The sequence below is a fragment of the Abramis brama genome, assembly GCF_963993115.1.
Source record: "Abramis brama genome assembly, chromosome: 19".
Taxonomy (NCBI): Eukaryota; Metazoa; Chordata; class Actinopteri; order Cypriniformes; family Leuciscidae; genus Abramis; species Abramis brama.
Window position 1 is genome coordinate 34,177,182 of NC_139981.1, and position 14,437 is coordinate 34,191,618.

At 38.2% G+C, this 14,437-nt stretch overlaps 1 protein-coding gene across 2 annotated transcripts in view; it reads left to right on the forward strand.

Annotated features, from left to right (window-relative positions):
* The first annotated feature begins 1,491 nt into the window (after window positions 1-1,491).
* Window positions 1,492-14,437, forward strand: part of tp53bp2a (tumor protein p53 binding protein, 2a) — a 35,241-nt gene continuing 22,295 nt past the window's right edge. For both annotated transcript variants that reach the window (XM_084093305.1, XM_084093306.1), the window contains exons 1-8: window positions 1,492-1,888; window positions 4,024-4,171; window positions 8,551-8,652; window positions 9,312-9,379; window positions 9,537-9,638; window positions 12,822-12,996; window positions 13,105-13,286; window positions 13,513-13,677. In XM_084093305.1, coding sequence (XP_083949431.1) covers window positions 1,880-1,888; window positions 4,024-4,171; window positions 8,551-8,652; window positions 9,312-9,379; window positions 9,537-9,638; window positions 12,822-12,996; window positions 13,105-13,286; window positions 13,513-13,677 — 951 coding nt within the window. In that variant the 5' untranslated portion in view covers window positions 1,492-1,879. The remainder of the gene's footprint in view (window positions 1,889-4,023; window positions 4,172-8,550; window positions 8,653-9,311; window positions 9,380-9,536; window positions 9,639-12,821; window positions 12,997-13,104; window positions 13,287-13,512; window positions 13,678-14,437) is intronic.

The window sequence follows — 14,437 nt, forward strand, 5'->3', positions numbered from 1 at the left end:
AACTTCAGAAGCGAAAATGAAAACTCTGGAAGCGCATTTGTAAGTTCAGATCAGCGATTGAAATATGAGAAATAGTTAGCAAAACATGCAGTGTATTAAAAACGAAGTAAAAAAATTTGCCTGCGATTTATTCTTTTTCAGTTTTAGAGATAATTTATTTAGTTTCAATTTATATTTTCATTAGTTTCTTGAAAAGCTACGTTCATTTTTATTGGCACAAGAATAGCTCCATACAGTTCACAGACTTTACAGTATACTGTGCTATATACTTATGTTTATAAACAGTGAATTGCGCCACCGTCTGGCTTCGCTTGCCATGACAAGTGCTCTTAAAAAAATAAAATTAAAATGATATAGATATGCTATATAGGCTACATATTAGTTGGAAAACTTAAACGAAAATTAGAAAGGTTGCTTTGGAAATAAACTGAAATAAATGGCAATAACTAATAAAATGACAAAAGCACATAACTAATGAAAGCACAAAATTAAACTAAAATTACCATAAAAACTAAAAATATAAAGATAAAAGCTAATTCTAAATATTAATAAAACTATGATAACTAAAATAACACTGCTATAAATAGCATTAAATCATAAAATGTTAAAGCTATTTAAAAGTTATATTTATTTAAGTTGAGTTCATATGTAATAAAATCTTGGCATGTTGGCCTAATTCTAACAATATACAATTTTGACGTACATTTTCATTGGGTTGTTAAAAAAAAATATCTCTATTTATCATATTTTAAGAAAAAGTTTTGTGTGATCTGAGGGGTGCATAAGTCCTTCAAATTTAATTAATTTCGCTAAATGTCTGACAATTTCATGTGTCACTTTACATTGATAATTTGCCAATTAAAAATTTTACTCTAAATGAAATAGACATAAGCAGTTCACACCAGTGAATAAAATTAATCTAATAAAATCTAATCTTTGCTGGCTATGGCATAGCCTATTAAACATAGTGGCCTGCAACTCTTCTAGTATTGTGTGATTTTGGCAAAGCAAGTAATAAACACACAAAACCAGTGCCTAGCTTATACTGTAGCTGTACAGAGTTGCTTTAAATGACAAAAGTGCAACCACAAATGAAACCGAATAACAGTGGAGGCAGAATCTGAACTCTATAGAAACTCTCAGATTCTACAAAAAGCTATGTTAAACTTATGAACATGTTAAAAGTATGTGGGGAAAGCATGGGGGTTTGGGGCCATAAATGAAACCCCATGTCCTCGTTGCGCGTGCACGTCTTCACCGGCAGATGGCGACAGCGCGCGGAGCCTCAGCGCCTCCGAACGTTTTGAAGTGATTTAACTGTTTTAAAGTTGCGAAAAATCCCCGCTTCTCCCATCAACTACTTGTATCCTTACATTACATACTATTGAACTGGTATACAACAATATATATATTTTCCAAGGACAAAAAAACAAAAAAAAACATGCCGCCATCTTGGCTCGAGGTTTTCCAGAGGGATGGGCTTCCTGTGGTGACGTCACGCGCTCCCTCAGGAGCAACAGGCGTCAGGACGAGAGCGGAGCGCGAGAGAAACATCGCAAGGAACAAATAAACACTTTGGACTGTAATAAGAGACACCGAACATTCTCTTCCGTGTGTACATTTGATCGCTTCTGTGGGAAATAAAGCAATTTTCGACGTTCGTGGTCGGTCGTCCGATGTTCGCCGACAGAAACTCTCGCCGATGGAAAGTTTGGGAAGGCCTCTGACGTCACACGCTTCGGCACTTGTTTGATCTGATGTGAAACTGGTGTTTTTCTCGAACATCTAATATTTATTACCTCGATTTATAACTTTAGCTACTAAAACAGCGAACAATCACACATTCCGATCCGGGTTGGGACACTCCTCAGGCGCGAAGATGATGCCGGTGAGTGAACGGGTTTGTTTTCATTCACTTGTTTGTTTAAGATCATAAAAGCTCCGTAGGTTTTCTTCTGTAATATCTCATATTTACTGTAGATATGTTATTATTATTAGTGTAATGTTGTCACTAATTGCGCATGTGACTGTATTAGATTAATGTTCTTCCATCTCAGAAAGTAACATGTTTAATAAGCTGTTTTTGTTAAAATAAGTGTATATTTGATCTTTTAAAGACATTATTTCTGGCACAAAATAAAAATCATGTTTTTGTAAATCATAATTATGACATAAAAGTCAATCACAATTTCTACCTTTTAATCTCGTCTAACTTATATGATTTAGTAGGTCTATGTCATGATTATGACATTTTATATATATCTATATATATCTATATATATATATATATATATATATATAGATATATATATATATATATAGGCTACATATTAGTTACATATTAGTTGGAAAACTTAAACTAAACGGAAATTAGAAAGGTTGCTTTGGAAATTAACTGAAATAAATGGCAATAACTAATAAAATGACAAAAGCACATAATATGAAAGCACAAAATTAAACTAAAATTACCATAACAACTAAAAATATAAGGTTAAAAGCTAATTATAAATATTAATAAAACTATGATAACTAAAATAACACTGCTATAAATAGCATTAAATCTAAAAATTTGACAACGAAATAAAAAGGAACAGGTAATTTTACATTCAGCTTCTGTTCCACTGGCGGTTTTTACAAGATTAATAATGTACAAAGTCAAAACTAGATCTTCCAATTTTAATTTTCTAACATTTCGGGCTTATATGTTAATAAAACTAATAATAATTATGATTATTTTAATGATGAAAATGTTATTGTAACAGTAATATTTCTAATTTTGTTAAATATTTTAATTTAGCTATAATAATATTTAACAACATAACAAGTATCACTGTTACATAACATTTTCATTATTAATAGAGTTTTTAAGAACAAATTAAACATTCTAATAAATATATTAAGAGTCAGCGTCCTTACTATGAAATATGAGGCTCTTATGCATCCACTGTGGGAACGCAAAACTCCCGTACACTGCAGAAAAACACGTTATTAAACGTTCTTTTGATGGACAGGTTTGTTAACGCATCTCATAAGTTTGGGAAGATGTTTTACGTGTTGCTTGTTCAAACTCAGTGCTTTCAGAGACGGAGCGGCTTCACTTCTGATCCTGAGCCGCTCTTCACACACACTGTGCTGAGATTTATTTCATTAAAAGTGTAAAACAATCGCAGCCGTTGCTATTTCTTAATTGCCCTAAGCCTAATTGTGATTGCGGGTGGATTTGGATTAGTCGTGCAGCTCTATATTAAACACAGAGCAGGATTATTAGGCTGCTGTCACTTTAAGACGAGACACTACAGGTGAATAGGGTAAACATTTTAACTAGCAGATATCACCATGAAACTTCCACAGTTGATTACCTACATTAAGATGAGAAAAAAAATGTATTACAAGTTTTCTGTAATTTAATGTTTAAATATGCAAATTAGGCAATATCTAATTAAATATGCGCTAATTTGCATACATTTTAAAAAACGAAATCTGAATATTGGATAAAGCCAGGTTAACAATGATTTTTTCATTGTGTTCACATATTAGATGGGAAAAAAATTGATGCCTGAATCATCATCAAAAAAATTGACACAGTGTGTGTGTGTGTGTGTGTGTGTGTGCGCGCATCTCTCTAGGGTTCGGGTGGGTAACTGCCTGTCGTGTGTGTGTGTGTGTGTGTGTGTGTGCGCGCAGCTCTCTAGGGTTCGGGTAGGTAAATGTGCCTGTCCTGTGTGTGTGTGTGTGTGTGTGTGCAGCTCTAACTGTGCCTGTCCTGTGTGTGTGTGTGTGTGCAGCTCTAACTGTGCCTGTCCTGTGTGTGTGTGTGTGTGTGTGTGTGTGTGTGTGTGTGTGTGCAGCTCTAACTGTGCCTGTCCTGTGTGTGTGTGTGTGTGTGTGTGTGTGTGCAGCTCTAACTGTGCCTGTCTTGTGTGTGTGTGTGTGTGTGTGCAGCTCTAACTGTGCCTGTCCTGTGTGTGTGTGTGTGTGTGTGTGTGTGCAGCTCTAACTGTGCCTGTCCTGTGTGTGTTTCAGATGTTCCTGACCGTGTACCTCAGCAATAATGACCAGCACTTCAGCGAGGTGCCGATCACGCCGGAGACGGTGTGTGCGGACGTGCTGGAGCTGTGCCGAGACCCCGGGGACAGCAGCTGTCATCTGGCGGAGGTGTGGCGAGGCTCCGGTGAGAACAGCTTCACACACACGCAGGGCTTCACATTAACACACGCCTGGCGCGGGCAAAGATCAGCGGTGGCGGGTCACGCTGCCCAATCACCAGCCAGTTCGGCGGGTTACTCATGATGTCACTCACTCTGCTGGGGAAGTTCGAGTAAGATAAATCTGCGCAGATTTAGCACAAATACTGAGTCCTCATGATATATTACATACAGTGTATTGCACAGAATCTGCTCATATCTGGATTACTTGAACACACACACGTCACTACGCAACAAATAACGGCGCGCTTGTTCATTTGCGTGGAAGCAAAAGCGAAGATTAAAAAGCATTCGGTGAACAGAAAAGAGAGTTATTTTTCAACATCCTACAGTTTCTGATGTTCTCTGTCCTGTATTGATCGGCCCATCTAAAACACATTTATGGTGATGAGGATGAGAGAGGAAGAGGAGATGCTGGATGACAGGATTTAGTTTGAATAAGAAATGAATGTATGAAATCCAAATTTTATAATAATATATATATATATATATATATATATATATATATATATATATATTACAGGTCAAAAGTTTGGAAACATCACGTTTTTTTATATTTTTGAAAGAAGTCTCTAATGCTTATCAAGGCTGCGTTTATTTGATAAAAAAAAACAGTAATATTGTGAAATATTATTACAACTTAAAATAATAGTTTTCTATTTGAATATACTTTAAAAAATAATTTATTCCTGTGATGCAAAGCTGAATTTTCAGCATCATTACTCCAGTCTTCAGTGTCACATGTGACATCCAGTCTATCACATGATCCTTTAGAAATCACTCTAATATTCTGATTTATTATGAGTGTTGGAAACAGTTCTGCTGCTTAATATACTTGATGAATAAAAGGTTAAAAAGAACTGCATTTATTCAAAATAAAAAAATATTTTCTAATAATATAAATCTTATTTACTATCACTTTTTTATCAATTTAACACATCCTTGCTGAATAAAAGTATTGATTTATTTAAAAAAAAGAAAGAAAAAAAAATTACTGACCCCAAATGACTGACCAGTAGAGTATATTGTTGTTACAAAAGATTTCTATTTTTAAAACATTTGCTTCTTTTTTTATTTTCTTTTTTTTTTTATTCATCAAAGTATCCTAAAAAAGTATCACAGGTTATGAAAAAGTATTAAGCAGCAGAACTGTTTCCAACTTTGACAATGAATCATCATATTAGAATGATTTCTGAATGATCATGTGATAGAATGGAGTAATGATCCTAAAAATTCAGCTTTGATCACAGAAATAAATGATAATTTAAAGTATAATAAATTGAAAACCAATTATTTTAAATTGTAATAATATATCACAATATTACATTTTTTTGCAGGCGAAACTTCTTTCAAAAACATTAAAAATAGTAATGTTTCCGAACTTTTGTCCTGTACTGTATATGTATATTGTATATTATATATGCTCCCTTTTTTTGTGGCTAGTAGAAGTTCTGAATGGCCGGAAACTTAAATATTTATTAGCCAAATTGGCCGGTGAGTGAAAAAGTTAATTTCAAACCCTGATCACACGCACAGAACACATCTTCGCTCTGTAAACTGCTAGTAAATGTCACAATTAAATTACAAAGAAATGGCAGTAACACACTGATGCACAAAATCTAGTCATTTTAAAGCCCAACCTAAAAACTCACTTTTTTAGGTTAGCTTTTTCCTAATGGTTTTTATTATTTTGTATTCCAGTGTGTTCTTTTATTTTTTGTATGCTTTGTATTTCTATCTGTGTATTTAAAAAAACAAAAAACATTACTATTTATTTTTCTCTTTGTATTTGTATTGTGGAAAGTGCCTTGAGAAGCTGCTTTAAAGGCGCTATATAAAATAAAGTTTATTATCATTATTATTATTATTGAGTGCATTTTCTCTGCGTTGTTTACGGCTCCGTCCGGATGGGATTCAGAGCGATGATTAAAACACAGAGGGATCGAGTCCATCAACACTCTTCACAGTCCTGAAGCTCGTCCTGGTCCACAGTTCGTTCCGAAACATTCGGCATTATGATTTATATGCTGATTAATGTGCGATCACAGATCTGGAGGTGATGTCAGCTTCAGCATGAACTGATTGACACTGCTAGGTTTTTGCTAAAACAAAATTAGCAATGTATATAAATTAGGGCTGTCTATTTAACACATTAATTTGATTTATTAATTATGGAAAAAAGTGTTACAATTATTTGAGTAAATTAATGACTTTAGACATTTACTGCCACTTACTGGCAGTTTTATTCTCTTACTTAGAGTGTCATTTCATTAAAACATTTTTTTCCCCCATATTAATAAAAAACATTAAAGAGTTAGTTCACGCAAGAATAAAAACTTCTGTCATTATTTGCTCAAATGATCAGAAATGATTACCACATTTAGATTTTTGGATGAACTGTCCCTTTAATACCCAGTTAAAACTGATTAATCTCATTGCATTATTTCATTGTAATTGCCGTGTAAGTGCATGCATGTCCCCTCTGAGCTGCAGTAAACGCTCCGAACGTTTGTCAACCAATCAGATTCAAGCATTCAACAGCACCATAGTATAAGTAAGGGATAATCTACATCCAGCCGGTTGTTATCTCAGTATCTCAGTCTTCCATCAGCCTGAGGGTTTATTCTGAGATAACACACACACACACACACCTGAAGGGGTTTATTCTGAGATAACACACACACACACACACCTGAAAGGGTTTATTCTGAGATAACACACACACACACACCTGAAAGGGTTTATTCTGAGATAACACACACACACACACCTGAAAGGGTTTATTCTGAGATAACACACACACACACCTGAAGGGGTTTATTCTGAGATAACACACACACACACCTGAAAGGGTTTATTCTGAGATAACACACACACACACACCTGAAAGGGTTTATTCTGAGATAACACACACACACACACCTGAAGGGGTTTATTCTGAGATAACACACACACACACACCTGAAAGGGTTTATTCTGAGATAACACACACACACACACCTGAAGGGGTTTATTCTGAGATAACACACACACACACACCTGAAAGGGTTTATTCTGAGATAACACACCACACACACACACACCTGAAAGGGTTTATTCTGAGATAACACACACACACACACACCTGAAAGGGTTTATTCTGAGAAAACACACACACACACACCTGAAGGGGTTTATTCTGAGATAACACACACACACACCTGAAAGGGTTTATTCTGAGATAACACACACACACACACACACCTGAAGGGGTTTATTCTGAGAAAACACACACACACACACCTGAAAGGGTTTATTCTGAGATAACACACACACACACACACCTGAAAGGGTTTATTCTGAGATAACACACACACACACACCTGAAGGGGTTTATTCTGAGATAACACACACACACACCTGAAGGGGTTTATTCTGAGATAACACACACACACACCTGAAGGGGTTTATTCTGAGATAACACACACACACACCTGAAAGGGTTTATTCTGAGATAACACACACACACACCTGAAAGGGTTTATTCTGAGATAACACACACACACACCTGAAAGGGTTTATTCTGAGATAACACACACACACACACCTGAAGGGGTTTATTCTGAGATAACACACACACACACCTGAAGGGGTTTATTCTGAGATAACACACACACACACCTGAAGGGGTTTATTCTGAGATAACACACACACACACACACACACACCTGAAAGGGTTTATTCTGAGATAACACACACACACACACACACCTGAAAGGGTTTATTCTGAGATAACACACACACACACACACCTGAAAGGGTTTATTCTGAGAAAACACACACACACACACACACACCTGAAAGGGTTTATTCTGAGAAAACACACACACACACCTGAAGGGGTTTATTCTGAGATAACACACACACACACACCTGAAAGGGTTTATTCTGAGATAACACACACACACACACACCTGAAGGAGTTTATTCTGAGATAACACACACACACACACCTGAAAGGGTTTATTCTGAGATAACACACACACACACACACCTGAAGGGGTTTACTCTGAGATAACAACCGACTGGATGTACATCCCGCTTATTACACGGATACTTGCCACGCAAGTAAATAATTAGATAATATTATTAGCCCGTAGTATAAGATAAAATATTTCTTTCTAAAGCTGCGTCTCGTAATGCTTATTTGATGCTTTTCCCCTCAAACACAATAATATCTTTATCTTTTGGGTTTATTTCTCAGCCAAATTTGATCTGCGATCCATTTGTGCTGAATTTGATACATCATATAATTAGTTAGATTAAATTGTTAATTGCTAATATAAATGTGTGTGTGTGTGTGCAGAGCGTGCCGTAGGTGAGAGTGAGAAGATGATGGATCTGCTGATACAGTGGGGACAGGCCCGGCCGGAGGTTCGGTTCTTCCTACGTCATGGCAGAGCATCAGGTACGGCTCGCTTCAGACCGCTGATCTACAGGAGTAGCTCACTTCAGGATTAAAGTTTCCTGATGATTCACTCTCTCCCTCGTCCTCCAAGATGTCCATGACTTTCTTTCTTCAGTCAAAAAGAAATGAAGGTTTTTGAGTGAATCATTCCAGGATGTTTCTCCATATAGTGTCTTCAATGGGGTCCAACGGGTCGAAGGTCCAGATGTGAGTTTCAGTGCAGCTTCAAAGTCTCGACACGATCCAGCCGAGGAATAAGAGTCTCATCTAGACAATCCAGCGGACATTTTAGAACAAAATAAACATTTATATACTTTTAACCAGTATTGAAGACACTATATGGAGAAAAATCCTGGAATGATTCACTCAAAAAACTTCATTTCTTTTCCACTGAAGAGAAAAAGTCATGGACATCTTGGAGGACGGGGGGAGAGTAAATCATCAAGAAATGTTCATTCTGAAGTGAGCTACTCAGTGAAACCAGGCTCAGACTTTGGGAGTTTTATACTGATTTATCCCAGATTTAACCCTCCCGAAAGAGTCTTGTGAGGAGTTTACAGATCAAATCTCAAGCCTCCCGATCTGATATAGCCTCTGATGCTGAAAGAACAGATGTTTTGTGCAGTATTGCTGTTTTTGAGTGTGTGCTTGTGTTTCAGACTTCAGGAGTGTGAGTCAGAAGAGGAACGGCGTGAAGAAACCCTCAGACAGACGCACGGAGAACGGGGTGAGTTTCACTCGCTTTCAACTCGCTCCCGGCGCTCTGTGACAAGCTCTTGCAGACGAAACTACGAGAGGAATGCAGTCGAGCAGGAAACGGAGGAGTGTTTACTGATGTGTGTGTGTGTGTGTGTGTGTGTGTGTGTGTGTGTGTGTGTGTGCAGGTGAGCGGCCCGCGGATGGACTTGACTCTAGCGGAGCTGCAGGAGATGGCGGCTAAACAACAGCGTCAGATCGACACGCAGCAGCAGCTCCTGGCCTCAAAGGTACACGAGAACCTCAGGGTGGAGGAGACATGCGCTCGGTTTAGGACATATGAACAAAATCTTATTTCATGAGTCATTTTTTATATATATATATATACACTGCCATTCAAAAGTTTGGGATCGGTAAGATTTTCTCTGTCTCTTCTGCTCACCAAGGCTGCATTTATTTCATTAAAAATATCAGTAATAGTAACAATATCAGTAATAGACAATAAACAGTAACAGGAATATGTTTTTTTTTTAAACATTCTAGTCATTAAAGTATCATGACATTTTTATACACAACTGTTTTCAACATTGATAATAATCATAAATGTTTCTTCAGCATCAAATCCTCATATTAGAGTGATTTCTGAAGGATCATGTGACGCTGAAGACTGGAGTATCAGGGTACCCGCGGGGTCTTAAAAGCATTGAAAAAGTCTTAAATTTGATCATCTCAAATTAAGGCCTTAAAAGCCTTGTATTTGATATACAAAGTCTTGGATTTCGTTACAAAGGTCTTAGATTTTTTTGCCTTTTCTATAATTAAGTTCATACCGTAACAAAATTAACTGTTACTAATGTAGACTAATTAAAAATGAGTCGCGTAACGTTGAGTGCACCTCGCGCTCCACGTCATAGCAGAACGCGTGAAAGCGTGCGCACCCGTTACGATGGTTACTAGCAGAGCTTTTCTGTTAACATGTTTTCTCCCCGGTCTTTTCAGTAGTATCTGGCCACAACCATGCACGCGCGCTCTCTCTACATTGTTGAAGAAGCGCGGATGATCTGAAAACACAGACAAGCTGGAGTTGAGCGATCTTCATTTGAGATTTTCTACTTAAATTAAAGTGTCATTCAGTCGGTCTGTGTTCTGTCACGAGCCGCTTGCGCTGTTTGTGCGACTAAATCTGCGATCAAACTGCAGGCTGATATACAGCAGTGTTTTTAATGTTGATCATTATACGAGCAAGAATGCAATGTTTCCCGACTATCCGCACGATTTCAAATGTGACATTGATTTTATACAACAGTGGGAAAAAAAAGGGGGTAACATTAAGTGATGTACTACATTTTAAACAGTATTGTCAGGCTTATTGCTCTATTTTGCAACAAAATCTGTGGCTTTGACAAAGACAGTGAGTTACCGCCACCTACTGGCGATTTTAATATCATATTTTTATTAATATTAAACGTTTTTTAACATTGCATATTTATTGAACATTGTTTTATTTAAAGCATTATTTATTTTTTAAAGGTATTATAAAGGTGAAAAATGAAATGGAAAAATCGTTTAATTGGGGCAAATATTGTCCCTTAATGGAAAGATGTGGAAGAGTTGGGGTACCAGGGGGTACGGCACTCTAAAAAATGGGAGAACTAAGGAAAAGGGATATGTAGAATTGCACAAGTGCTACTGCTAAAGAGTGCAATGTCAATACAGCCTGTTAGCTTCATTTTAATTTCTCATAAGCTTAATTGAATTGGCCTAGAGAGAATAATTATGACATTTTCTGTCTAAAGACTACATATAAAATAGCTACCAAAATTAAAGTTACTGCAGTTTGACTAAAAGTAATGACTAAAAGTTGACAAAAAATGCAAACACATTTCGTCAACTAAAACTATGAAAGGCAGAATGACTCAAATGTGACTAAGACCAATAAGCATTTTCGTCTGAAGATGAAGACTAAGACTAAATCAAAAATGGCTGCCAAAATTAACATTGGCCTACACACGTGCGCTACAACGCTGCTGCGTATATATTAAATATGACTGATTATTTAAATAAAATGTTTTATTTAATTCAAGTAGTCTACTTGTACATAATTATATTTTAGGGTTTAAAATGTATACAGATTTGACATTTTCCCCTCATACTTCTGTCGGAATTGGTACGAAGTTGGCATTGAATTTCATTTCAAATGGTATTAAAAAGGTCTTAAAAAGCCTTGAATTTAAGTTGGAGGATCCTGGGGGTACCCTGAGTAATGATGCTGAACATTCAGCTTTGATCACAGGAATAAATTACACTTTACTGTATATTCACATAGAAAACACATGATTTACATTGGAATAATATTTCACAATATTATTGGGTTTTTTTGCATTTTAATTTAATAAATTATGGAATAAAAAATCTTACCGATCCCAAATCTGCTAAAATGCTCAAAAAAGTGATTGTTTTCATTGTTTTTGACCCATGTGACCTTGTAAACAGTCAGGTTACCCACACTTCTTTTAAGTGCTTGAAATTCAGACATGTGGATTCAAGGACTGGAAAGTCTGTAAAAACAAACAGCTCGAAAGTGCTTGAATTAAACATGAACCACATCTTGTTAGTGCGGTGCTATTTACAAAAACTGGCCTTTATCCTCTGCCAAAGCCAGAACGAAACAGCGCTACGGATTGGAGGGAAAGTGGGGAAAAACAAAAAAAGGTTAATCAAAGTAATTATTCCAAGGATGAAAGCCTAATAAAGCAGCGTTTATAACCGCAAGTTGCTTTGTTACAGAGGAAACCAATTTATTTCTGCTGTTCCGTAAGCGCCACCTACTGACAGAGATTGAAATCGCATGTTCATTCAGAACTTCTGCTGTTTTTCCGACCCATACTTTTACTCATCTTACACTTAGTGTTGTAAATCACAACTGGTGGATTAATAAGAAGCTAATGTGCTTTCAAAAAATTTTGAATTAAGTTATCTTGAATATTATGCTATATATAATCATATTTTAAATTAATATGTATAATGGTTTATAATAAAATACCTTTTTTTTTTGTTGAGTGGCTATATATATATATACATGAACTAAAATAACTTTTTTACGACAAAAATGAACCATCACTGAACTTACTTGGACTATGAATTATTTTCTTCTAGAAACAAACTTTATCACTGTAAAGCTGCTTTGAAACACTGTATTGTAAAAAGCGCTATATAAACAAAGGTGACTTGACTATAAATTTGACATCCCTTAGGTTTTATAGCCTGAAATGTGAGATTAATCATTTTATAAAACTTTTTGTCTTTGTCAAAGCCTGTATTATTTGAACTGTTGTTTAAATCATAATTTTTACACTCATTTTATGATTTAGATATATATTTCTGGCTTGTTGTCGGTCTTACAAGTCCTGAAGTTTCCAGCGAAAGCCCCCGGGCTCAGATGGTCATTGATGTCCTGTGTGTGTGTGTTTCAGGAGCAGCGTGTGGTTCTCCTGAGGCAGCAGGAGCTCCGGCATCAGCAGGCGAGGTCTGAGCAGCAGAAGCTCCAGCATCTGAGGAGCGCGGTGGAGAAGCAGGAGGAGCAGCTGAAGGCGGTGCGAGCGCTGAAGGGGCAGGTCGAGCAGAAGCGCATCAGCAACGGGAAACTGGGTGAGCGCCGCTATCACACTTCTCCAGCGAAAACGTCTCAGGTTACTTGCGGAACCATTTGACCGATCAGAACAGAAGCTCATCAGTGTGTGTGTGTGTGTGCTTCAGTGGAGCAGGTGGAGCAGATGAACGGGCTCCTCCTCCAGAAGCAGAAGGAGCTGGTGGTGGCCGTGTCTAGAGTGGAGGATCTGAGCAAACAGCTGGAGAGCCTGAAACACGGCTCGATGGACTCGCTCCACAGGGACCCGAACGCAGGGGCCGAGCTGGACCGACTCTACAGGGAACTGCAGGTACTGCCCGAGACACAGAGCTCAGTGTGTCTGTGTGTCTGTGTGTGTGTCTGTGTGTGTAAGATGGGTAGGTTGAGGGGTCGGGTTAGTGTGTGTGTATGTGTGTGATGGGTAGGGTCAGTGTATGGGGACAGAATATACAGTTGGTACAGTATAAAAAGCATTACGTCTATGGAGAGTCTCCACAAAGATAGCATACAAACGTGTGTGTGTGTGTGTTCACCAGATGAGGAAGAACATGAACCTGGAGCAGAACACCAGACTACAGCAGCAGAGAGAGAACTTGAACAAGAGGAACCATGAGGTGGCCAACATGGACAAACGAGTGAATGAACTGCGAGACCGCTTGTGGAAGAAGAAGGCGGCGCTGCAGCAGAAAGAGAACCTTCCTGTGAGTGCACACACTCCACACACTCTCTCACTCCTCACACGCTCTCACTCCTCACACTCCACACACTCCACACACTCTCTCACTCCACACACTCTCTCACTCCTCACACTCTCTCACTCCTCACACTCTCTCACTCCACACACTCTCACTCCTCACACTCTCTCACTCCTCACACTCTCTCACTCCTCACACTCTCTCACTCCTCACGCTCCACACACTCCACACACTCTCTCACTCCACACTCTCTCACTCCTCACACTCTCTCACTCCTCACACTCTCTCACTCCACACACTCTCTCACTCCTCACACTCTCTCACTCCTCACACTCCACACACTCCTCACACTCCACACACTCCACACACTCCTCACACTCCACACACTCCACACACTCCACACACTCCTCACACTCCACACACTCCTCACACTCCACACACTCCTCACACTCCTCACACTCCACACACTCCACACACTCCTCACACTCCACACACTCCACACACTCCACACACTCCACACACTCCTCACACTCCACACACTCCTCACACTCCTCACACTCCACACACTCCACACACTCCTCACACTCCTCACACTCCACACACTCCACACACTCCTCACACTCCACACACTCCTCACACTCCACACACTCCACACACTCCTCACACTCCACACACTCCACACACTCCTCACACTCCACACACTCCTCACACTCCACACACTCCACACACTCCTCACACTCCACACACTCCACACACTCTCACACTC